Source organism: Palaemon carinicauda, chromosome 27, assembly GCF_036898095.1.
Source record: "Palaemon carinicauda isolate YSFRI2023 chromosome 27, ASM3689809v2, whole genome shotgun sequence".
Classification (NCBI taxonomy): domain Eukaryota; kingdom Metazoa; phylum Arthropoda; class Malacostraca; order Decapoda; family Palaemonidae; genus Palaemon; species Palaemon carinicauda.
Window position 1 is genome coordinate 11,754,130 of NC_090751.1, and position 26,761 is coordinate 11,780,890.

General features: G+C 42.8%; 1 protein-coding gene across 2 annotated transcripts in view; it reads right to left on the reverse strand.

The window, feature by feature from the left end:
• LOC137621100 (uncharacterized) overlaps positions 1-26,761 on the reverse strand; it is an 87,797-nt gene that overhangs the window by 35,041 nt on the left and 25,995 nt on the right. For both annotated transcript variants that reach the window (XM_068351536.1, XM_068351534.1), the window contains exon 4: positions 13,504-13,651. In XM_068351536.1, coding sequence (XP_068207637.1) covers positions 13,504-13,651 — 148 coding nt within the window. The remainder of the gene's footprint in view (positions 1-13,503; positions 13,652-26,761) is intronic.

The window sequence follows — 26,761 nt, forward strand, 5'->3', positions numbered from 1 at the left end:
CACTCACCTACTACCGCATTCGCCGCCACGAATGGTCCCAACGTGTAACAGTCTTCATAGAGAATGTTTCAAATGATGTGATGCGAATACAGATTTACTTCTCCAGAAAGTTTTATCCATTATGCTTTGCAGAGAACGATTTTGTTTAAAAGCCACTGAAGTCGCTACCGCTCTAACTTCGTGTGCCTTAACCTTGAGGAGCCTAAGGTCTGCCTCATCACACTGGGCGTGAGCTTCTCTAATCAAGAGCCTTATGAAGAAGGATAAGGCGTTCTTTGACATGGGCAATGAAGGTTTTCTTACTGCACACAAAAGAGCATCTGAGTTGCCTCTCAAACTCTTTGTTCTGTCCAAATAGAACCTTAATGCTCTCACAGGGTGGGGCACTTTCTCCAACTCTTCTCCCACAATATCATAGAGATTAGGAATCTCAAAAGACTTAGGCCATGGATAAGAAGGATGTTCATTCTTGGCCAAAAAATCAAGCTGCAAGGAGCATATGGCTTTCCCATCTCAGAAACCCTGTTCCTGCATAAGGCGTGAACCTCACTGACCCTCTTGGCTGTGGCTAAACTAACCAGAAACAGCGTTTTCAAGGTTAGGTCATTGAAAGAGGCCGAGTGCAAAGGCTCAAATCTGTCACTCATGAGATATTTAAGAACATCCAAGTTCCAGGCAGGCGATTCTGGTTGTCTTTTCTTTGAGGTATCAAAAGACCTAAGATGATCCTGCAAGTCCTTATTGTTGGAAAGGTCCAAATCTCTGTGCCTAAAGACCGTCGCCAACATACTTCTGTAACCCTTGATTGTTGAGGAAGAGAAGTTATGCTTACTTTGAGATCTGGGAAGAAATCGGCAATCTGAGTTATAGAGGTACTGGATGAAGACACCGAGTTAGCTCTACACCATTCTCTGAATAACTCCCACTTGGACTGATACACACTGATTGTAGAAGACCACTTTGCTCTTGCAATAGCCTTGGCTTCCTCCTTCGAAAATCCTCTAGATCTTGCGAGTTTTTCGATAGTCTGAAGGCAGTTAGACGTAGAACTCGGAGGTTTAGGTGCTTTCTTGCCAAGTGAGGTTGTCTGAGAAGATCTGGTCCTACAGCAAGGGAAGGCTTCTTGGAACATCTACCATCCATTCCTGTACCTCTGGAAACCAGCTTCTTGACGGCCAGAACGGAGCCACCAGAGTACTCCTGGTTCCCTCGTGTGATACGAACTTCTGCATTACCTTGTACAGAATCTTGAACGGTGGGAATGCGTACACCTCCACGTGGGACCAATCCATCAGAAAAGCGTTTTTGTGAAAAGCCTCGAGGTCCGGTACTGGCGAACAGTACAACTCCAGTTTCTTCGTCTTCGTGGTTTCAAAGAGGTCTACGAGGGGACGACCCCATAATTGCCACAGATTCTTGCAGACCTCCAGGTGTAACATCCATTCTGTGGGGAGAACCTGATCTCTTCTGCCGAGTCTGTCCGCACTCACATTCTTGACCCCCTGAATAAATCGTATCAATAAGGTCACTCTCCTCTCCTCTGCCCATACGAGAAGAGGTCTCGCTATCTCGTAAAGAGACCACGAATGGGTCCAGCCTTGCTTCGCTATATAAGCTAGAGCTGTGGTGCTGTCTGCATTGATTTGTACCACTTTTCCTAGGACCTGCTCCTCGAAGCCTTTGAGGGCCAAATGTCCTGCCAAAAGCTCCTTTTGATTTATGTGGAGAGTTTTTTGCCCTTTCGTCCACAGACCTGAGATCTCTTTCTTCCCTAATGTCGCTCCCCATCCCGAGTTTGAGGCGTCAGAAAACAACACGAGGTCTGGACTCTCTTGATTCAACGACAGGCCCTCCTGTAGTCTATGCTCATTGTTCCACCACTGAAGGTGTGATTTTATGGGATCCGTAATGGGAATGCTTTCCCTGTCAAGACTGTCCCCTTTCTTCCAATGCCAATTGAGATGAAATTGAAGGGGGGTGTAAGTGCAGCCTCCCCAGAGAGACAAACTTTTCCAGTGACGAGAGGGTCCCCAGAAAACATCCATTCTCTCGCTGAACTGACGTCCTTTTTCATAAAGGCCAGAAGTTTTAGGAGAGCTGTTTGAATCCTTGCAGGCGACGGAAAAGCCTGAAAAGTCTGACTGAATTTCCATCCCCAAATAAAGAATATTCTGGGATGGAGTCGGCTGTGATTTCTTTGAACTCACTAGGAGTCCTAACTTTCGTCAACTTCAATGTCATTTGCAGGTCCTTCAAACAGCAATCGGCTGAGGTGGCTCTTATAAGCCAATCGTCCAGGTATAGGGAGGCCCTGATGCCCCTTGAATGCAGCATGCTTTCCACATTCAGCCTGATTTTCGTGAACACCAGAGGAGCTGTGCTGAGACCGAAACATAAGGCTCTGAACTAGAAGACTGTTTCCGTACATGAACCTCAGCTGGGGTGTATCGGAATAAGGAAGTAAGCGTCTTGGAGGTGGCGATCTTAAATCCTGTACCCTTTCTATTGCTTCTTTCTCCAGTAACAGACATTTGAAGCTGCATGGCCTGCCTCTCTGGTCCCTCCCAGTATCTGGGCGAAAGATCCACAGGAACTGTGACTAGCGGAGGATTTGATAAGAATGGCATCTTGTATCCCTCCTTCAACACTAGAACGGAACAAGGGTCCGCTTCATTCCTCTCCCAGGCCTTCCAGAAGTAATTCAGCCTGGCCCCTGCTGCTGTCTGAAAGATAGGGCAGTCAGACACTACCTCGACTGGGCTTAGTCCCTCTCTTCTTAGACTTCTTCCCGTCAGACCTGAAGTTACCTCTTCCGGTAGATTCACCACTTAGGGCTGGGTGGATCGTACCCCTGAAGTGCCTTCTTTTGGTTTACGGGAAGAAAACGAAAAAGGCAGAACTTTTCTGGCCGTATTAGCCACTAGGTCATGAGTAGCCTTTTGGGTTAACGCAGTGGCAGCTTCCCCTACCAACTCTTGTGGGAATAGAGTAGAAGACAACGGTGCAAATAGCAACTCCGATCTCTGGTAAGGGGGGGACTCCTGCAGAGGAAGGAACACATAGTCGCCCTCTTCTTTATTACTCCAGCTGTGAAAAGGCCAGCCAACTCATTTAAGCCATCCCTGACTACCTTATCCATACAGGACATCAGATGAATGAGGCTGCTAGTGTCCGTACCTTTCATATCCGAGACCTTTCTTCCTAGGGCTCCCAAAGACCAGTCTAAAAAGTTAAACTTCAAACGCCCTGAACATGCCTTTTAACAGATGATCGAACTCGGTCATAGACCACCACACTTTAGTTTTCCTCAAGGCCAGTTGACAAGAGGAATCCACAAGGCTTGAAAAATCTCCCTCTGCCAAGCCCAATACTTCCCCTGTCTCATACCAAACACTGGACTTGGATGCCAGTCTTGCGGGAGGAAAGGCGAAGCTCAGGCGAAGCTCGTTTTGCCAAGAGTGTTCTTCGACTCCATCCATGTTCCCATTAATTTCAAAGCCCTTTTAGAAGAGCGCGAGAGCACCATCTTCATAAACAAAGGCACCTTTGCTGCCTTACCAAAGGTAAATTCCGAAGGCGGAGAACGCGGTACAACAGGAGTAAAGTGGTCTGGAAAGAGTTCCGTGAAAAACAGCATTAATTTTTTGAGGTCCACTGCATGTTGAGGTGGTTTCTCCTCCTCTTCAGAAATATCTTCCAGCGGTTCGTCCGGAAGGAAAACCTCATCTGGTTCTTCTTCTGACAATTCAGCCGTTGCAGCCGTGCCTTGTTCAGACAAGCAATGAACCTGAACCGAAGCATCAGTGCTGAAATGGGTGCGTTTGCGTTGTTCAAAGTCTCCCTCTATCTGGCGATCACTAGCCTTACGCTATTATCACGTTCAGTTTGGGAAACGGCATCTAACCGATGTGGAACGGTCAAGATCGACTGATGTGCATCATCAAGAGTGGACCAACGTGCGGCGTCATGGGTTAACTGACGTGAGCCGTCACGATGACGCGTGGCGTCTGACTGACGCTGACGCTCCGTGCCATCATGAGTCAACTGACGTGTGCCGTCGTGGTGACGCGTAGCGTCTGCCTGCCGCTGACGCTCCGTAGCACCAGGAGTAGACTGACGTGGGCTGTCATGGTGACGCACAGCATCTGCCTGCCACTGACGCTGACGCTCCGTAGTGTCACAGGTAGACTGTCGTGAGCCGTCACGGTGGCACGCAGCGTCTACCTGTCGCTGACGCTACCGCTCCAAATCGCCTTCATTTCCGTCCTGCCGCTCAGCGGTTCGTACTCTTGATTGGCGAACGTCAACACTTTTGTAAGAAAGACGTTCGGAGGTTTTAGAGGTCGTCTTTTGCTGTGTAGCAGCCCCCTGACGTGCCACATCAATCTTACCCTGCCGTTGAACACTGCGATTGGGAGATCGCCCGTGCGATAACGCGTCAGAACCAGAGATAAAAGGCCGCCTGTGTGACAACGGGTCCGAAACTGAAGACCGACGCCCAACCGCACTGCCAACCGCAGGTCGATAAGATCGCATCAGCGACGAGAGCTGCTGTTTCATACCTAATAACATCGACCATTTGGGATCGCTCTTATGCAACACACTTGTATCTATTTCTAATGGAAATTCGCCTTCTTCATCGCTTCCATATCGCTCCCCACTTTCGGGCGACGAACTCCAGTCTGATGGAAGAAGTGGTGCACGAACCTTCACACCAGAACCAGGCATCAGCTCGAATCCGACTGCACTACACCTTTATCCACCTCAGAACCCCTGTCAGAGCGTTTCGCAGGCGAGCAACCCTCAGGGGACTGAAAACACTCAGGTGAATCCCAGCGACTACAGCCCAGTTGTTGCGGAGGCGATTCGTACTGGTGAATGACTGCACGAGTTTTCCTTTTAAGCAGTCTAGAGGCCTGACGCCAGACTTCGCCACGCGAACCTTCATCTGAGGAAGGCGATAACGCACTAACCTCATCTTTCTTATGATGAGGGTGAGCGACCTGTGGTACGACAGCAGGAACACTCAAGGGGACGTCTGCACGATTGACGACGCCTCTCGTTCCCTTTCGCCGTTCGACATTACTTCTCCCATGGGTTCGAGAGCTTGAAAGAGGTCTTAGGCTAGGCGAACGACAGGATCGCGCAGACGCACCCTCCACAACACTAAACACATTAGAAGCACTTTTCACAATCAGTTGGTCGCCTGTGCGACAACTTTTAAGCACATTAATTTCGGACTATCTGGTTTTTGTCCACAGCTAACGATTCGACTCTTTCACCGAGAGCCTGAATCGCTGATAACATATCCTTCATCGAAGGTTCCTTCGGTTCCTGATCTACCACTACGGGGAAAGGAATAGGATCAATGACATTAGGTACAGATAAATCAACAGAACGAGATGAACTGCGCCTAACCCTGTCTCTCTCAAATCTTTGAATGTAACGTTCATTAAGTTACCCACTCGCTATCGGTTAACGAAAGGCATTCAACACACCGATCCACAAAAGAACAAGATTTACCCCTATATTTAACACAAATATGAGGGTCAACAGAAGCTTTAGGAAGCAGAGTATGACAACCTTTAACACACTTCCTATACACAGGGGAGGGGTCGGCCATCTTGAATAGTTAAGAGAGAAACCAAAAACATACACAAAGGTTAAATTAAATAAATAAACCCAAAACAAAAAAGATTTCAAGAAAAAATATAAGAATTCAATTATGCGAAAGCCCAAAACCAAGACAGTGTGCATCACCAAATCAAAGTAAGTTGCGAGAGAATTTCCAATTGTTCCAGCCAGCAATGGCGGCAGAGATCTGAAGGGTTTGGTATAGTTTGGCCTGTCTACCACGAGGACGCTAGTGTACACCTAGCATATCTGCGATAGCCGCGAGATTTTGAATATCTGCCGGGCGTCTAGGGACTTTAGCCATTCTTATATAACCAGCAGGTAAGTTTTATGTTTAAAAATAGAGGGTTGGGCATGAATGTAGAGAGTTTTGTATAAGAAAGTAATTGTACTAACTGTGATGTATGGATCGGAGTTGTGGGGAATGAAAGTGACGGAGAGACAGAAATTGAATGTGTTTGAGATGAAATGTCTAAGGAGTATGGCTGGTGTATCTCGAGTAGATAGGGTTAGGAACGAAGTAGTGAGGGTGAGAACGGGTGTAAGAAATGAGTTAGCAGCTAGAGTGGATATTTATGTGTTGAGGTGGTTTGGGCATGTTGAGAGAAAGGAAAATGGCTGTCTGCTAAATGAGATGAATGCAAGAGTTGATGGGAGAAATACAAGAGGAAGGCCAATGTTTGGGTGGATGGATGGAGTGAAGGAAGCTCTGGGTGATAGGAGGATAGATGTGAGGGAGGCAAGAGAGCGTGCTAGAAATAGGAATGAATGGCGAGCAATTGCGACGCCCTGCTGCCCCCTTCAGTGCCTTGGATGACTGCGGAGGTAGCAGCAGTAGGGGATTCAGTGTCATGAAGCTTCATCTGTGGTGGATAACGGGGGAGGGTGGGCTGTGGCACCCCTAGCAGTACCAGCCGAACTCGGTTGAGTCCCTTGTCACGCTGGGAGGAACGTAGAGAGGAGAGGTCCCCTTTTCTGTTTCATTTGTTTGATGTTGGTTACCCCCCAAAAGGCAAGCTACAACCCTAGGTGGAAAAGCAAGATACTATAAGCCCAAGGGCTCCAACAGCGAAAAATAGCCCAGTGAAGAAAGGAAATAAGAAAATAAATAAATGAGGGGAACATTAACAGCTTCCCTCTAGCTGCTTTAATCCCCCTTCCTTGCCTAATGTAAGGTACATCATATACATAACATATTTCACTTTTTACTAGTTTTAATTCTGTACTTTAGGTCTATCCCCTTTCCTCTTTATGGACAACAAAACACTACCTTTTACCTCCATTCAAGACCACCTGCCAAATCTTATCCATTTCCATACTCACTTTTAAATTACAAACTTTAATTCTTAACCTTTTATATACAGTACAGTACACCATAAATTACAGACAGATTGTGTAAAAAAAAATGGCATGGTGCTAATTGTTTTGATGAAATTATTCTAGTTAACTAGGGAGTAAAAACCTGGGGAAAAAGAATGCTGCCTGTCCTTTTTTGGGACAATGCTAACTTACAACCAGTCTATTCCAGGGTGGAGGTGGACATCCACCTGTCTCCCTATCCTCTAGTAAAATAGAAAATAATCGAAAGAGCTGCTGGAGGGAACTGACTTAACCCTTATCATTGTACTAGACTACTCCAAGACCCTCAAATGAAATCCAGAATAAGACTTCTTTCTAGTGTCTAAAAAGCAACACCCAGGCACCTAGGTTGCCTTACCGAGGTCAATGCACTCATTTACCTCTCTGGCCTCTGAAGCGACTTTCCAATACAGATTTTACGACCTCGGAACGCATGCCCATCAAGATCAACCAGATATCTTACGGCTTGAATAGGTTCCTCACTCGAAATTAAAGATGAACCAGCCTTTCTTGGCGAACTTTCACATTTCCCTTTCACAACAATGCATGCTTAGGCTATTAATTAGAACCAAACCCAGAATGTTACTAGGCATACTTAACCACACAAAATAAACCTGCAGCAGTGGTTACTATTTAACACAGCAACAAAAACCAGAAGTAGTGGTTACTATCTAACCACACAACAAACACCAGAAGCAGGGGTTACTATTTAACCATACAAGAATTCAGGAACAGTGGTTACTATTCAACCATACAAGAATTAAGGAGCAGTTGTTACCTCTATCAAGGCTGAGATTACTAGGTTGGGCCCTACAAACACTAAAACCAGTTCACAAAGATCCACGAGTGCCAGGTGGTAGTAGTAGTCTCAAGTAGTCATCCTTTCCTGGGAAGCATCATGAGATTAGTGAAGGGGGTTGGTTTACAAGAATTCTCACAAGCCACAGAATCTTGCCCATGATGTTTTATACAAACACCTAACCAAGAGGCAAGATGTACATATGAAGTCATAAAGGAATAGTACTACTTGAGGGAAGCTTTGAGGAAAATACTGTAATTCCCAAGAGGAAAGATGGGGATTCTGTTGATAAAGTTAGAGACAGACAAAGAGGTAACTGCAGCAAATATTTGCTTCCACTTTTAGGGCAGTAGTAGTCCGGACCATTGAGATGCACAAAATGACATACCAAATTTATAGTCCAAGTCTACTGGCATTTAAGAGTAGACTGCTAACTGAAACTGACCATCTTGCCAAAAATATATGGAGCCTTACTTTACAAATACCACTAATTGGGTCTAGATAAAGTTTGAAATACCAGATGAAACTAATAAATAATGTATCTAAAGTCTGGTTAGAAAATGACCAGCGACATTTTCAAGGGTGGCTACTCAATGACACACTTATTGGATCTAGATCCAACTTAGGAGATACAGAATAAAATGTTCTCCTGCAATTGCACTCCATTTCCTAGAGAACTATGGTGGTAACAATATACGTTATAGTGGACGATTAACCCGGGCAGACCCAAAAAGTGGGAGAGAGATTATAATCTGGCATTGGAGATACCAATCAAAATTTTGCATAACCTCATGCTATGATAGTAATGCCTCATAACACTAAATTAATTACTTCTGGAGTGGCATTCCTAAAGTGATTTTTTCGTGTTGTTAGTCACATTTCACATACAAATTTCCAAATTCGTTCCAAACTACAAAACACATTAATCTTATAATAAAGCTACAGTATAACCACAATGAAATACTGTACAGCCAAATACATTTGAACCATCTTATGACTCCTGTGGCTGCAGGGGCATAAAAACAATTAGAATAGCGCCAACCTATCGTAAGAGGTGACTAAAAGGGACAGGACGAGGGTAAGAGGTGACTAAAAGGGACAGGACGAGGGTGACCTAAATGCTAGAGTGCGCACTGGAGAGGTAGAAGGTGTCATTGGGAAGTATGGCGTACCAGGTGAAAATGAGAGCGGTGAGAGACTGATGGATGTGTTGAGCAAGAGATGGTGATAAGTTCTAGCTTTTCCAAAAAGAAAGATAACAAATATACATGGGTAAGAGTGGCAAATGGAAGAAAGGTGGAAAGGGTGTTAATGGATTATGTGTTGATAACTAAAAGAAAGTTTGGATGATTGAAAGACGTGCAAGTGTTTAGGGGGTGTATGGCTAATGGTATGTCTGATCATTTTTTGGTGGAAGGAAAATTAGTTGTAGCAAGAGAGTGGGGGATTAGAGTGGGGGGATGTAAAAGGGAGCTAGTGAGGGTTGAAGAATTAATAAAATCACAGATAAAAAGTGAATATCAAGAAAAGTTGAAAATGGCATATGACAGTGAAACCAAGTGAAACTGGTAATTTAGAGGAGGAGAGGAAGTTAGTAAAAGAAAATTTTGTTGGGATTGCAAGTGATGTGTGTGGCAAGAAGTTTGTTGGAGGCGACATAAGGAAGGATAGTGAATGGCGGAATGGAGGAGTGAAGGTAAAAGTGAAAGAGAAAAAGACGGCATTTGAAGAATGGCTGCAAAGTAATAGTGTAGAGAAGCACGAAAAATATAGAGAAAAATTTGGAAGTAAAGCACAAAGTAACTGAGGTAAAGAAGCCGGGTGACCTGAGGTGGGGTCAGGGATTGGGTCATTCATATATAGATAATAAGTAGTAGTTTTGGAAAGAAGTGCGGAGAGTAAGGAAAGCCAGTTCGAGAATTGAAGAGTGAAAGATAGAAATGGAAGGTCGTTAAAAGGAGGCGGCGGCAAGGCAAAAGTGGGCGGAATATTTTGAAAGTTTACTGAATGTTGAGGATAATAGGGAGGCAGATATAATTGCTGTTGCATGTGTTGAGGTGCCGGTGATGGGAGATGAAAAAGAGATTACAAGAGAGGAAGTGAAGAGAGCACTAAATGAAACGAGAGTAGAAAAAGCACCTGTTATGGATGGTGTGAGAGCAGAGATGTTGAAGGAAGGGGGTGTGACTGTACTTGAATGGTTGGCGAGATTGTTTAATATGTTTTGTGTTGCCAATGGTACCAGTAAATTAGGTTTGTTCATGTATTGTACCACTATTTCAGGTTAAGGGAGATGTTCATTAGTGTTGTAATTCAAGGGGTATTAGTTTGTTGAGTGTGGTTGGCAAAGCATGGTAGAATACTGATTAATAGAATTGAGTATAAGACAGAGAATGCAAACTTAAAAGTATAGGGTGGTTTTAGAAGAGGTAGGGGATGTATGAATCATGTTTCTACAGGTAGGCAGATATGCGAGAAATATTTAGCAAAGGTAGGGAGGTGTAGGTTACGTTTATGAATCTAGAGAAAGCTTATAAAAGTGTTGATAGGGAAGCTATGTGGAATGTGATGAGGTTATATGGAATTGGTGGAAGGTTGATGCAAACAGTGAAAAGTTTCTACCAAGGTAGTAAAGCGTGTTAGGATAGGAAATGAAGCGAGCGATTAGTTTCCAGTTCGAGTGGGGCTGAAACACTGATGCATGTTGCCGCCATGGTTGTCTAACTGGTATGTTGATGGAGTTAGAGAGGTGAATGCTTGAGTGCTTGGACGAGGATTGAAACTGATAGACGAGAATGATCATGAATGGGAGGTAAATCAGTTGTTTGCAGATGATACTGTACTGGTTGCAGACTCTGAAGAGAAGGTTGGCCGATTAGAGACAGAATATGGAAGGGTTAGTAAGAAAATGAAGTTGAGAGTTAACGTGGGTAAGAGTAAGGTTATGAAATGTAAGAGAAGGGAAGGTGGTGCGAGGTTGAATGTCATTTTGTATGGAGAGTTACTTGAGGAGGTGGATCAGTTTAAGTACTTGAGGTCTGTTGCAGCAAATGGTGGAGTGGAAGCAGATGTACATCAGAGTGAATGAAGGATGCAAAGTGTTGGAGCAATGAAGGGAGGGGTAAAGAATAAAGGGTTGGGCATGAATGTAAAGAGAGTTCTATATGAGAAAGAGATAGTACCAACTGTGATGTATGGATATCAGAGTTGTGGGGAATGAAAGTGATGGAGAGACAGAAATTGAATGTGTTTGAGATGAAGTGTCTGAGGAGTATGGCTGGTATATCTTGAGTAGATAGGGTTAGGAACAAAGTAGTGGGGGTGAGAACGGGTGTAAGAAATGAGTTAGCAGCTAGAGTGTATATGAATGAGTTGAGATGGTTTGGCGATGTTGAAAGAATGGTAAATGGTTGTCTGCTAAAGGTGGTGATAAATGCAAGAGATGATGGGAGAAATACAAGAGGAAGGCCAAGGGTTGGGTGGATGGATATACAAGAGAAAGGCCAAGGTTTGGGACGGATGGATGGAGTAAAGAAAGCTCTGGGTGATAGGAGGATAGATGCGAGAGAAGCAAGAGAGCGTGCCAGAAATAGGAATGAATGGAGAGTGATTGTGACGCAGTTCCGGTACGCCCTGATGCTTCCTCCAGTCGCCTTAGATGACCGCGGAGGTAGCAGCATTAGGGGGTTCAGCGTTATGAAGCTTCATCTGTGGTGGATAATGGGGGAGGGTGGGCTGTGAACCCTAGCAGTACAAACCGAACTTGGTCACAAACCGAACTTGGTCGAGTCCCTCGTCAGGCTGGGAGGAGCGTAGAGAGGAAAAGACCTTTTTTTCATTTGTTTGATGTTGGCTACCTCACAATTTTAGAGGAAGTGCCTTAGTATATGTATGTTTTTAAGTTGGATATAATAAACTGTATATGATGTGGCATGTGTATGCTAACTTTTCTGTCTAAACAGATATATCTCCAGGTGTGATGGTTCCTACTTTTTTTCTGTAGCAATTTGAAGATCTTAGAAAAATTTCCTGTAACCCCTTTAGATTCAGCAGCAAGCCACATTGGTGGCCTTTTTCTTTCTGTGGAAGGGATTATTGCTGCTATCTTTATCAACTCGCAGATTTGTATACCTCTAAATACTTTGGTACGCCATCACACAGTGCACCCTTGATATTTAAAGTAACAATTTTAATATGTATAACATTACAGACAGCATTAATTGCTTCACCACTATTATTAAAGATATCCAAGAATCCATTAGTCATCTTCATCTCATTCTATTCCCTGATTAAACTGTAGAACTAATATGCTTTATAGATAATTTTGTCTATTGGAAATTGGGTAACAGGCTGGATTCCGTTTCCATACGTTGCCCAAATCCCTTTATTTACAATTGTTGAAACAACGGTTCTTTTTAGTTTATAAGTCGTCAAGGGGGACAGGGGATGGAGGGGAGCAGTTAGCATATCCAGGGAATGGAGCATCATTGTTCAAAGGGTCCACACTTTAATGGTTGGGTTTTCTTTGCTGGTTGGTTGGTTTACCTGCTCGAGCATATAAAAGGAATATCAATATGTACGAAGGAAAGAAAATTTGCATTCACCACTATCGGCACAAAGAGGTTACTTCCAATGTGACTCTACATGCCTTACCTGTAGGATATCACCTAAAGAGATACATAGATACAGGTGTAAGCTAAACCTGTCGATTAGAACCGAGACAAGAAAATATGGAATCGTCCTCCCCATATATGCAACAATGTGCTTCCGAGCCCTACCCCAGGGATTGGATCCCCCCAGATTCCCATCACCCACTCCTTGAGAATAGTTCTGCCAAGGAAAGTCCAAAAGATCTTTGGGATGGCCAAGATAATCAAAGACACTCACATATAGCTTTAAATGCAAATACCTTCCAACAGTGATCCTTTTTCCCATTCGTATAAGCCATAATAAACTTACTAATAACTCACAGATAATGATAGTACCACTAGTGAGTGAATAAAAAAAAAAAAAAAAAAAAACCAAGGCACAAGAACTAAAAAGGTATGCAGAGGAGAATGTGGATGAAAAATTGTAAAGTTAGCGAAGACACATCTAACTTTACGACCAGGTGTGTAATGAGAAAGCGCCCTGCGCCACACCATGCACTGTGGTTGTTTAGCAACTGAAATGTGATGCAATAAAAATTTTTATTTCATTGTCTGGTCGTAAAGAAAATGACAAGGAGTAATCCAAATAAAGTTTGTATCCACTTAGGAATAACCAGGTGTTCATACATGCCACCTCAAAAACCTGAGCTATCTCCAATACTGTATATACTCACCATATTAAATTCTTATTCCACCTCCTCTTATCCATCCCTTATCTTCCCCCCACTGCCACTCATGTCTGCTCCTATGACCAGCTTCTCCTCCTCATTCACTATTTCAATACCTGCCTCAAATTCTTAGTCTAAATTCTTTCCTTGTTCTTGGCAACCGCTGTAACACTAGCTGCTCGTACACACGAGAGTTAAATTTGAAACATTTCATTGTGCTAACCTCCTTTCCTTTACACACTATGTACCCAAGCACTCAAAAGCCTAGGAAAAAAGTTTGCAACAGAATCCATCTGGGAGTGGTTTTTCTCTTTTACAAGGGTTCTCTAGCTCCAAAATAGGGGGCGTTCCCTTTGGGCGACTATAGAATATTTCACAAGCCTCTATTACAAACCTCTCCGATAGGGAATTAAGACTTGCATGAGGGCTGTAGGGCTACATGCTGTACTGATCTGGTTGATTGGAGAAGAGGTCCATCCATGATAGTAGCAAAAACCAGATGATGCTAGGCAGATGGGCAGGACAGTCCCTTGACTGTTAACCTGAAACACAAGAAAGGATAAGATAGCTGCACAAGAAAGAATAAGATAGCTGATGGTTAAACTATTGGAGAAAAAAATTAAGAATGTTAAAATAATTAATGTAAAAGGAGTATTCTTTTGTAAGAACTTCCCTTACTAGTATTACATTTATACAAATCGCTTTATTTACATTCCGCTACTAGTATTTCTATACTAAATTAGGTTTACAAACTGATAATAGTATTATTTCTCTACTAACTTAGATTTACATACGCCAAAATATTTCTACTCTTTAGCTATGGTAAGTGGCTCTTCTAGAAGGTCACTCCAAAATAAAAACATTGTTCTCCAGTCTTGGGTAGTGCCATATCCTCTGTACCATCATTTTTCACTGTCTTGGGGTAGTGTTCTCTTTCTTGACAGAACACTAGGCCACACTATATCATCATTTATCTTCCACTTGTTTTGTTAAAGTTTGTACAGTTTATATGGGAGATATTTTAGTGTTACTCCTAAAATATTTTTTTTTCCTACTGTTTCCTTTCCTCACTGGGCCATTTTCCCTGTTGGAGCCCCTAGCCTTTAAGCATCTTGCTTTTCTGACTAGGGTTATTGACTAGCAAGTGATAATATATAAAAGGGATTTTGACGAAGGAAAAATCTATTTCTAGGCGAGAGACCTGTGCCGCCCTGTGAAATGCTCCTTTTACATCATTTCTAAGGTAAAAACTTGCTATATATTTACCAGAGAAAAAATAGTCTAGGAATGCTAGGTTGAACCCAGCTCGCTTACCTATAAGGTGTCGGTATAATTAACTGGGGCGTGATAATTATCACAACCAGAGGCCTCGCACCATTTAGATTTCTCCTCTCAATATCCCTGTACAGCGAGGTGCCGTTCAAGACCTAGCACCGATCTCTACTACAAACAGTCCAACCCACGCTAGTGACGTCACTCCTTATAGCACCCAAGATTGGGGCCCAAGAAGGGAGGTGAGGGTGGGTTCACCGGGCGGCACAGGTCTCTCGCCCAGTGAAATAGATTTTTCCTTCGTCAAATATTCCTTTTCTGGGCTCAGACCTGTGCCGCCCAGTGAAATAGTGCCAGAGAATAAGGACCCAAACTTGACAATACCTGAGGGAAGTAATAAATATAAAATACTACCAAACGTGATTTTAATATCAGAAAAGGATTACAAGGTATCCCAAGGGTAAGTACTCTCAATATTAATAGTGAATAGTTAAATATAATAATGGCAAAAAATCCCATACTAGGGATGGCAAAAAGACAGGCAGATAATGCAGATCAAATAACATGATAAATAACAAACACAGCTCGTGGAGAGTAAGACTAAATACAGGTATAAAATAAAAACAATTCGTAGTAATTGAGATCCTAACGAGTTATCAAATAATACACCATAAGGGTGTAGTCAAGAAAAACAAAACCAAAACTAGGTAGTAACAATAAGTAAGGCAGGTAGGAGGGAAAGAGGATAGAGCAAGACGTTGTGATTAAGACTCGGTACCTTCAGGAGGAACCACATTCCCAGCTGCTACTGTAGCAAATTTTAGAGCTTCCAAAGGTTTTAGGTAGTGGTGTTTAAAAACTTTAGGGGACTTCCAGCCTGTATATTTTGTGAGTTCATCAAATTTCACGTGGTGGAAGAAATTAACTGAAGTAGCAACAGCTCGAATATCATGGACATGCGGGAATGATTCAGGATTAGCCTGTTTAATAAAATAAAGGATTTGTTGCCTGATTCCAAAGGTTTTAGGTAGTGGTGTTTGAAAACTTGAGGGGACTTCCAGCCTATATATTTTGTGAGTTCATCAAATTTCATGTGGTGGAAGAAATTAACTGAAGTAGCAACAGCTCGAATATCATGGACATGGGGGAATGATTCAGGATTAGCCTGTTTAATAAAATAAAGGATTTGTTGCCTGATTCCTTTAAGGGTAATGTTTCCTCCATTTTCTCTAACAAATAAGGGTCCTGTGTTTGTAATGGAAGTTCTATTTAAGTAGGCTTTCAGGGTGGTAACTGGACACAAGGATGGATCCCGAGGATTGATTGGTTGATGTTTTTTAAGTTTTCAGGCATCCTGACATGTAAGGCCATTGACGCCGGTAACATTTAATTTATGTATACAGTACAAAAATAAAAAATAAAAGAGTATTCAATTAAAATCATAAAAGTTGAATGTCATAAAAGTTAAAATAGTCTTCAGAAGACCTGCTTCTGAAATAAATCTAAAAATGCCACTTGCATGGTAGGACACATCATTTCCAAGAATCTTGGCAAGGATGAACCTGCCACCCTCACCTCGAGCCTCAAACAAATATCTATTCCTTAAGTTGCTATAATTGGGGCATTCGGTCAACAAATGCCTTACTGTTAGAGGTACTAAACAGTCGTCACAATACGGTTGGTGTTGGCCCTTCAGCAGAAACTCGTGTCAACCAAGTGTGACCAATACGGAGACGACAAAGAGACGTCTCCCATTTTCGAGGCATCATATTATACCTCCAAGGAGATATGTCATTTGTTACCTCTCGCATTTTATTCCCATCTAGGCTATCCCATTGCTGTTGCCATTTATTGCAAACCAATTTCTTGATGTCAGGTAAGAAATCATTACAGGGAATGGGATACATTCTTGGCAGCAACTCGGATGCAGCCTTCTTAGCCAGTGAATCTACCTTCTCATTCCCAGATACACCTACATGTGCTGGAACCCAACAAAATTGAACTGCTATACCTCTCCGTCCAATAATAAAAAGCCATTCTAAAATCTTTAAAACTAGAGGGTTATTAGAATTAAAAACTTCTATAGCTTGAAGGACACTCCTTGCATCACTAAAAATTGTAAAATTACCCTCCTTCTCCAACGCTATTTTCTCAATAGCGGTTATTATGCCATACAGTTCTGCAGTAAATATGGAAGCGGTCAGAGGAAGTGCACCTCTACAATTAAAACCATTACTATGTACTCCAAATCCAACGCCAGCATCAGATTTGGAGCCATCAGTATAGATAAAAGTTGATCCTCTATGTTCTTTAACATGTTCATTAAAAAGAGACCTGGCTTCTAGGTCTGACATATTCTTCTTATCTCCAATAAAATATTTACAAAAAGATATCTCTGGTAACTTCCATGGAGGCGTTGATGATACCCTGAATGGAAGTAACTTATTTCTAATTATATCCAGACTATTTAATAATCGTTTCACCCGAAAGCCATAAGGTTGAGGAGATTTTGGGTGCAACTCAAAGTATGATGCGTGTCTTACAAGGCTTGCAGTCTGAAAGGCTAGAGAGTTAGGAAGTCTTTGCAATCTAAACCAATACCAAATAATGGAATACATTCGGTAAAGGTCTATAGGTAACTCTCCAGCATCAACAAGGAGACTTGGGATAGGTGAAGTTTTAAAAGCTCCAGTAGACAATCTAATACCTCCATGATGTATAGTCTAATATTTTTAACCGGCTTGGGGTGGCTGAAGAATATATTTCACAACCATAACTAATTTTGGAAAAAATCAAGGCCTTGTATAATTTTAAAATAATATTGTGGTCTGCCCCCCATGATGTATGGGACAATACTTGTAAGATATTCAGAGCTTCAACACATTTAGCTTTTAACGCTTTTAAGTGAGAAACCCATGTAAGCCTACAATCAAATATCAAACCTAAAAATTTAGCTTCTCTTGCACATGGTATCCGTTGACCTTTAATGTATATATCCGGGTCTGGATGTACTCCCCGGATACGACCAAAATGGACAATGGTAGTTTTACTTGTCGAGAACTTAAATCCATTCATGTCAGCCCACTGGATAATTCTATCAATAGTGTGTTGAATTTTTCTCTTAACCATTGCCATTCTAGTGCCAGCAAATGATATTGAGAGATCATCCACAAATAATGTTGAGAGAACATCCCGGGGAATGACTGAGGATATCCCATTAATTGCTAGTGCAAACAGGGTTACACTCGGCACACTCCCCTGAGGAACTCCTCCTTCCTGACACTTACTCTCATAGTGTTTCCCCCTCTCACTTGAAAAACTCTATGCTTAAGAAATGACTGAATAAATAGTGGTAGTTCTCCTTTTAATCATAGTTTATGAATTGTTTTAAGTATAGCACATCTCCATGTGGTATCATATGCCTTTTCAAGGTTGAAAAAATCTGTCACATGGTGCTGTTTGGAAGCAAACACTTCACAAATAGAGGACTAAGTCTTATGAACACATCATTGGTTGAGTGCATTTTTCTGAATCCACATTGAATCGGTATTAAAATACCCTTCTTTTCAAGGTACCACATCAACCTTACATTGACCATCTTCTCCATGATTTTACATAAACACTAAGTCAATGCAATAGGTCGATAACTTGCTGCTAAAAACTTGTCCTTACCGGGTTTTAAAAAGGCTAAAATAATGGCTAGTTCCCAAACACTTGGGTAACTATGATCATGCCATATTCTATTAATATCACTTAAAATAACCATTGCATATGGAATTCCATCAGGTCCAGGAGCTGTATCGTTGCAAGTAGCGAGTGCGGAATCAAGTTCTCTTTCAGTAAAAGGAGAATTATACGATTCTTTCCTTCCTGTTGCAAAATTTAAAATTTTCTTTTCTTCAATGCTCCTGTACTGGTGACCAGGAGCTGCTACACTCTTGCACAACACATTTGAAAAATGGTCAGCCAGGGCATTGCTAACTTCAATCCCTTCAGTCACAAACTGACCATTCACTTTCAACACTGGTGGTGGGTTCGGGGTAAATTTGCCTGCAATTTTTCTTATTTTCCTCCATACAGAAGATGGTGGTGTTCTACTATTAATGGAGGAAACAAAAGCCACCCAAGATTGGCGTCTAGCTTCTTTCATGGCACGACGGAACAGTGCTCTACACTTTTTGTACGATATCAAATTTTCATCCGTACGGCGTCTACGCAATCTAGTCAGGGATTTTCTGGTGGCTCTGTGCAAGGCTGATAATTCTGAGGACCACCACGGGACTGGTCGTCTTTTGAATAGTCCTGCGGTTTTGGGAATCTAATTGATTCCTGCTGTATGGAGAGTTCCATTTAGTAGGTCTATGGCATCATAAATACTTTCAAACTGTTCTGCTCTCCCTTCGACTTCACTTAGCTCAGAAAATTTAACCCAGTCTGCCTTGTCTAGATTCCAACGTGGCGATCTTTGCAAAGGCGGACCCTTGTTGGTGTTTATAATGATTGGTGCATGATCACTAGTATGCCAATCATCTAATGTCCTCCAATCAAAATCAAGAAGGCAGTTAGAGCTTGCAACTGAAAGGTCAACGCATGACAAGGTACCTGTCTGAACATGGAAGTGTGTGGGCTCTCCTGTATTAAGGAGTCCCACATCCTCATTCTCCACAATTGATGATATAATATTGCCCCTTGTGTTTGCTAAAATATCACCCCATACAGGATGTCTACCATTCATATCTCCCAGGAAGAGAAATGGTTGAGGGAGTTGATGAATGACCTCTGCTAAATCATCATATAAAATATCATTTGGAGGCAAGAAGAGAGAGCATATTGTATATTTTCTTCCTATATCAATTTGTACAGCCACTGCCTGCAGTGTTGTACATCGTCGTCGGCGCCCACTCGTGTCCGTGTATTGGGTTCTGTCGTTAGCCATCAGCCTCCTATCTATGGGGTGGGTGCTTTGTCTGATGTGGCTGTTAAGTCCTAGTCTGTGGTGAAAGAGTCGCGGACAGTGTTCATAAGGAGGGTAGGTGGTGGGCGGGGCTGTTCTAATCGCTCTCTCCTTCTTCTCCCCCTAGCCCCCTCATTTTGTCTCCTCCTCTCCTCCAAGTCCACGGTGTACTGTACTCCTCCAGGTTTTCCTGTCCCTGGCTGTTTCTTTCTTCCCATGGGGAAGGAAGGATCGATGTACATATAGACATAGGTATTTGGAGAACATCTTGACGAACGTACACGAGACTTCCACCATGGCTCCCTGCTGATTACATGGTGTTCTATAGCTAACATACTCTCGAGGACTAGGAGTGTTAGCATCAAGCATACTTTCCTGTAGACATACAATTATGGGGGAATGTTCATGAATTAGGAGCTTAAGTTCTTAAAATTTCGCCCTTAAACCCTGACAGTTCCATTGCAAAATTGAGGAGAAAACTATGGATTATTTCTGGAAGACATCTTGGATGAGGTCTTCCCTTTAGCAGTTTTTAATCTAACATAATTACATGTAGGTTTCTTCAGAGATGGTCTTATGTTGGGTTTTACGTTGGTGTTTTTCTTTGTATCTTTTTCATATATTTGTTGAGGGGGATGGTGGACCTCAACTTGAATTTCTGATTTATTTAAATTGTCTTCTGGTTGATCGCCAATATCAACAGACAAAACATCATATTTATTTGATGTCATAATTCTAGTATTTCTTATGGAAGGGGGTGAGAGAGATGGAGGTCTCTCTCTTTTACGATTAATAGGTTGCGAGTTACCAGGTTTTTGTACCTTCCCCACTACAGGTACACCTGATAACTTGGTGTCAGGTGGAATCTCCATTAAATCAGGCAAGGATATGGCCTGGGAGAGGTTAGTACTATCCTTTGTAATGGGGGACAAAGGTTTGATAGTGGTGGGCAATGTCTTTTTGTTGATACTCAATGATAAATCTTTAGGAGGAGATGTTCTTGTCTTATGCAGCACTTTATCAATAGATGGTGAATTCCTTTTTCGAGAACTACCTACAGTACTAGGAGGGTGAGATGATTCCCGAGGAACTTTTTCTCCTGTTTTTAATGTCTTTGCATAAGTATTAGATTTATTTAATAATCTCTTGGCATGGCCAACGCTTACATGTTCAATAATTGATTTATTGAGGGCAGCCTCTTCTAACTTATAAAACTGGCAGCTCCTATCATTAGATTTATGATTAGAGTTGCAGTTTAAGCACCTTGCCTCAAGTGTACAATCCCCATGGTAAATATTGGAGCAAGTATTACAAATTTTTTCATTATTGCAAACTTTGGAAGGATGTCCAAATTTAAAGCAATTATAACATTGCAGTGGCTTCTGCTTAAAATTTAAGGTTGAACTCTGATCCTTTCGTTTTCTATGTCTATGTGGAAAGGTACATCAGCATCCTGGAAAGTAAGAACAATCATTGATGTTCCAGTTACTTTATGTACTTTCCACACTGATAGAGGACACATAGCCAGTATCTACTCTTCGGTAAATTCATATAGATCCCTATTGAAAACCACTCCCCTTCCATAGCTAAAGTTTAGATGGGGTTTGATGTCCAATTTTACATCATTTACTGTCTTCAAATTGGACAATATAACAGACTGTGTGTAAGGTACGTGAGGCAAAGAGGGCAGCTGACCTGAGGTGGGGTCAGGGACTGGGTCAGTCATATGAAGAGAATAAGAAGAAGTTTTGGAAAGAAGTGAAAAGAGTAAGAAAGGCCGGCACAAGAATTGAAGAGACAGTGAAAGATGGAAATGGAAGGTTGTTAAAAGGAGAGGAGGCAAGGAAAAGGTGGGCGGAATATTTTGAAAGTTTGCTGAATGTTGAGGATGATAGGGAGGCAGAGATTATTGCTGTTCCAGGTGTTGAGGTGCCAGTGATGGGAGATGAGAATGAGAGAGAGATTACAATAGAGGAAGTGAGGAGAGCACTAGATGAAACGAGAGTAGGAAAAGCATCTGGTATGGATGGTGTGAAAGCTGAGATGTTGAAGGAAGGGGGTGTGACTGTAATTGAATGGTTGGTGAGATTGTTTAATGTGTGTTTTGTGTTGTCAATGGTACCAGTAGATTGGGTCTGTGCATGTATTGTACCACTATATAAGGGTAAGGGAGATGTGCATGAGTGTTGTAATTCAAGAGGTATTAGTTTGTTGAGTGTAGTTGGAAAAGTGTATGGTAGAGTACTGATTAATAGGATTAAGGATAAAACAGAGAATGCAATCTGGGAAGTACAGGGGGGTTTTAGAAGAGGTAGGGGTTGTATGAATCAGATTTTTACAGTTAGGCAGATATGCGAGAAATATTTAGCAAAAGGTAAGGAGGTGTATGTTGCGTTTATGGATCTGGAGAAAGCATATGATAGAGTTGATAGGGAAGCAATGTGGAATGTGATGAGGTTATATGGAGTTGGTGGAAGGTTGTTGCAAGCAGTGAAAAGTTTCTACAAAGGTAGTAAAGCATGTGTTAGAATAGGAAATGAAGTGAGCGATTGGTTTCCGGTGAGAGTGGGGCTGAGACAGGGATGTGTGATGTCGCCGTGGTTGTTTAACTTGTATGTTGATGGAGTGGTGAGAGAGGTGAATGCTCGAGTGCTTGGACGAGGATTAAAACTGGTAGACGAGAATGATCATGAATGGGAGGTAAATCAGTTATTGTTTGCGGATGATACTGTACTGGTAGCAGACACAGAAGAGAAGCTTGACCGACTAGTGACAGAATTTGGAAGGGTGTGTGAGAGAAGGAAGTTGAGAGTTAATGTGGGTAAGAGTAAGGTTATGAGATGTACAAGAAGGGAAGGTGGTGCAAGGTTGAATGTCATGTTGAATGGAGAGTTACTTGAGGTGGATGATCAGTTTAAGTACTTGGGGTCTGTTGTTGCAGCAAATGGTGGAGTGGAAGCAGATGTACGTCAGAGAGTCAATGAAGGTTGCAAAGTGTTGGGGGCAGTTAAGGGAGTAGTAAAAAATAGAGGGTTGGGCATGAATGTAAAGAGAGTTCTATATGAGAAAGTGATTGTACCAACTGTGATGTATGGATCGGAGTTGTGGGGAATGAAAGTGATGGAGAGACAGAAATTGAATGTGTTTGAGATGAAGTGTCTGAGGAGTATGGCTGGTGTATCTCGAGTAGATAGGGTCAGGAACGAGGTGGTGAGGGTGAGAACGGGTGTAAGAAATGAGTTAGCGGCTAGAGTGGATATGAATGTGTTGAGGTGGTTTGGCCATGTTGAGAGAATGGAGAATGGCTGTCTGCTAAAGAAGGTGATGAATGCAAGAGTTGATGGGAGAAGTACAAGAGGAAGGCCAAGGTTTGGGTGGATGGATGGTGTGAAGAAAGCTCTGGGTGATAGGAGGATAGATGTGAGAGAGGCAAGAGAGCGTGCTAGAAATACGAATGAATGGCGAGCGATTGTGATGCAGTTCCGGTAGGCCCTGCTGCTTCCTCCGGTGCCTTAGATGACCGCGGAGGTAGCAGCAGTAGGGGACTCAGCAGTATGAAGCTTCATCTGTGGTGGAAATGTGGGAGGTTGGGCTGTGGCACCCTAGCAGTACCAGCTGAACTCGTCTGAGTCCCTGGTTAGACTGGAGGAACATAGAGAGTAGAGGTCCCCTTTTTTGTTTTGTTCTTGTTGATGTCGGCTACCCCCCAAAATTGGGGGAAGTGCCTTTGGTATATGGATGGATGGTGTATGACTTGGCTTTTATCAAGTAACTTTTCTTCCCGAATCGAGATATATCTCCAGGTGCGATCGTACCTACATTCCTCTGAAGAAATTTGCATATCTTGAAATAATTTTCCGTACCTCCTACAGATTGAGCAAGAAGCCACATTGGTGGTTTTGGCTTTCTTTGGGATGGCATATCTGCCTCTATATCTTTATCAGCCCAGTCTGCTGGTCTGTAGACATCCAGATCTTTAGGTGCCCCATCACACAGAGCACCCTCAACACTCATATTACCTACTTTAATATCAACAATGTTACAGCTTGCATTAAATGCTTCCTCATGACAATTAAATGATAACCAAGATTCCCAATTATCATCTTGAAGTTTCATTCTAATTTCTTTTATTGATCCGTAACACTCAAATATTTTATGTAGCACATCATAATTAGCTTCTAAAGGGATTTGGGTAACATTCAGTTTTCCTGTGTTGTCCAAATTACCCTTTATCCGAATGTTTAAAGAACAGTCCTTTTTAGTTCCTACAACGTCAACGGAGTTTTCTTTAAATGAATTGCCAGAGGTCGTCAACAGTGCCGGGGGCGAGTCAGCATATCCAGGGGAGGTAGGGTCATTGTCACAAGAATCCATCAGAATAAAGAAAAGAGAAGAGTGATTTTTTAATATTTTGATTTACCTGCTTGAGAACATTAAGGCATCACATGTTGGGAAGGAAATTTGCACTCTCCACTACCGGCACAGTGAGAGTATACTTCCTAGATGGTCCACTCCATACCCTACCCGAAGGATAGCATCAAAACAGATATAGAGGCACAGGTGTAAGCTGAACCCGCCTGTTAGGACCGAGACCAAGAAACTATGGAATCATCCTCCCCATATCTGTAATGATAGGCTTCCGGCCAAAAGACGATGGTCCTACCCCAAGCATTGGATCCCCCTGGATTCCGAAGACCCAACACTTGAGAATAGTTCCGCCAAAAAGGTCCAACCCATCTTCGGGATGGACTAGATCATCCAATACTCTCACAAATAGCTTTGAGCACAAACACCTCCCAGACGTGACACCTTTCCCATTCACCAAAGCAGGCAGCAATACCGGATGTAGAAACATCCGCCCAAGTGGCAATAACAGATGTAGAAACATCCATGCCATAAAGAGAAAAAAAAAAGATAAAACATATATATGAAAAAATATACACATACATATGGAAAATTTTACTCATAGGGTTGGGACAGCATCATGAAAGTTAGTTTATAATATTAGGAGAAGGTTGAAGCAATATAAAGAGGAAGAAAAAGGTAAGAAAGAGAGAAATTTAGATTCGAACTGGGGGAGCAATTTCCCCAAGTTCGAGAGCCCTCTTGCCCGTCACCAAGTTTCAGCACGGGAATAGAATGCCGTGCTGAAGCTCAATGACTTCATCAAGGCATTCTCTCATTAAGAGGGTGGATCCCGAGGAAGTGGAAAAATCTTCCAGGGAGACCACCTGTTCTGAGGGTCCTCATTTTTAGCGAGGAAAACTTTGTTAGGGGAGAGAAGGACTTCTCCCGAAGAGAGGAATTCAATATGACCTGAGTCTCTAGACAAGGCAGAAAGTTCTGAAATTCTGGAGCCAGAAGAGAGGCTCGGTAGGAACAATGTCTTCCTTAACAGGCTAGCTTCAGGACATCATTCAAAAACCAGGAAACCACACTAAGGCGAGTTGATGGTTTTAATCTGGCACAAGCTCTCGGGATGGACGAGAAGTATGAATCCGTAAGGTCAATATCAAAACCAATATGAATGATCTTTTTCAAAGCTGATTTGATCGTAATGATGGTGTTGGCTGCTAGGCCTGATTCAAGGAGAGTTCTGAAGGAGGTCACAGTTAGATTCATCGTCATCTTTTCAACCTTTGAGTCCTTTAAAAACTTTGCAAGTTTTTTAACAGCCGAGTCATATTGACGGAAGGTGGATTCCCTTTTTTCCGATTCCAAGAATAGGGTATTTAGAGGGTCAATATTTGCACCCTTTTGAGCTGCAAACTTCATGAAGTCCATAAAGTTAGGGCACTCTGAATTCTTGAGGAAGCTAACACATAGCGAGTTTGTACTACTTGTGTTAGCATAGGATTGCGAATCTGCCGAGGGCAGAGGCACAGTTCCAGTAACAGAGGAAACCAACTGCTCTTGGGCCAGTTGGGGGCTACCAGAGCTACTCGGCCTCTGAAAGACCTGAGCTTGTCCAATACTTTCAACAGGAGATTTATCGGAGGGAACATAAATCCTCTTCCAAACGTTCCAATCTAACGACATTGCGTCTGTGGCATGAGCCCGAGGGTCCATGTAGGGGGCCACGTAACATTGTAGTTTGTGGTTGGATTCTGTCGCAAACAAGTCCACCTGGAGACCAGGGACCTGAGATAAGATCCATTTGAATGACTGTTTGTCTAGGGACCATTCCGACTCCAGCGGAGTTGTCCTCGAAAGTGCGTCCGCCACTACATTCCGCACTCCCGCAAGGTGGACTGCTGACAGATGCCACTTGTTTGATGTTGCCAAGGAGAATATTGCTAACATGACGTGGTTTATGTGGGCTGACTTGGAGCCGCCTCTGTTTATGCAGTGGACTATGACTGCGCTGTCTAGAACCAACCGGATATGAAGGTTCCTGGTTGGTTTCAGTCGTTTTAGAGTTAGGAATACTGCCATGGCCTCTAGGACATTGATGTGAAATTGTCGGAATATCGTCGACCATAGTCCCTGAACTTTCTTGTGCTGGGAGTATCCTCCCCACCCTGTTAAGGAGGCGTCTGTGTGAATGAAGAGTCCTGGGGCCGGATATTGCAAGGGGACTGACTTCGATAGGTTTTTGACTTTCGTCCATGGCTGAAGACTTTCTCTCAGGATTGGGGGAAGTCGAGCTCTTTTGTCTCGACACCTCGTTTGCCCTGGAGCGCCATACTCTGTTTATGTCCTTTAGTTTGGCCTTTAGGACAATGTCTGTTACGGAGGTGAATTGCAAGGAGCCTAGAATTCTTTCTCGATTCCTCCTGGACGACAATTTGTCCGAGAAACCGTTTCGTGCTCTTTGCCATTTCCGTCCTCTTGGCTTTGGGGAGGCATAGCGTATGGGAGCGTAGGTCCCATTGTAATCCCAGCCATTGAAACTTGGTCTCCGGGACCAGGCGGGATTTGTCTAGGTTGACCTGAAACCCTAACTGTCGAAGGAAGGTGAGAACCTTGTCCGTTGCCGTGAGGCAGTTCCTGACGTTGTCTGCCCAGACAAGCCAGTCGTCCAGATAAGCCACTATTTGAATCCCTTGGATTCGAAGTTCTTGAATTACCGTCTCTGCTAGTTTGGTGAAGATCCTGGGCACTATGTTAAGTCCGAATGGCATCACTTTGAACGCATAGACCTGTTTGCCTAGTTTGAAGCCTAGGAAAGGACAAAAGTGCCTTGCTATTGGAACGTGATAGTAGGCATCGGTAAGATCTATAGTGGTGGTGACGGCCCCACGGGAAAGTAAGGTCCGCACCTGAGAGACGGTTAGCATGTGGAACTTGTCGCAACGAATGTAGGAGTTCAGACGGGACAGGTCTAGGATTACTCTTCGCTTGTCTGAGCCTTTCTTTGGCACGCTGAACAAGCGACCTTGAAATTTTAAGCGATGGACTCTTTAGATTGCGTTCTTCAAACGAT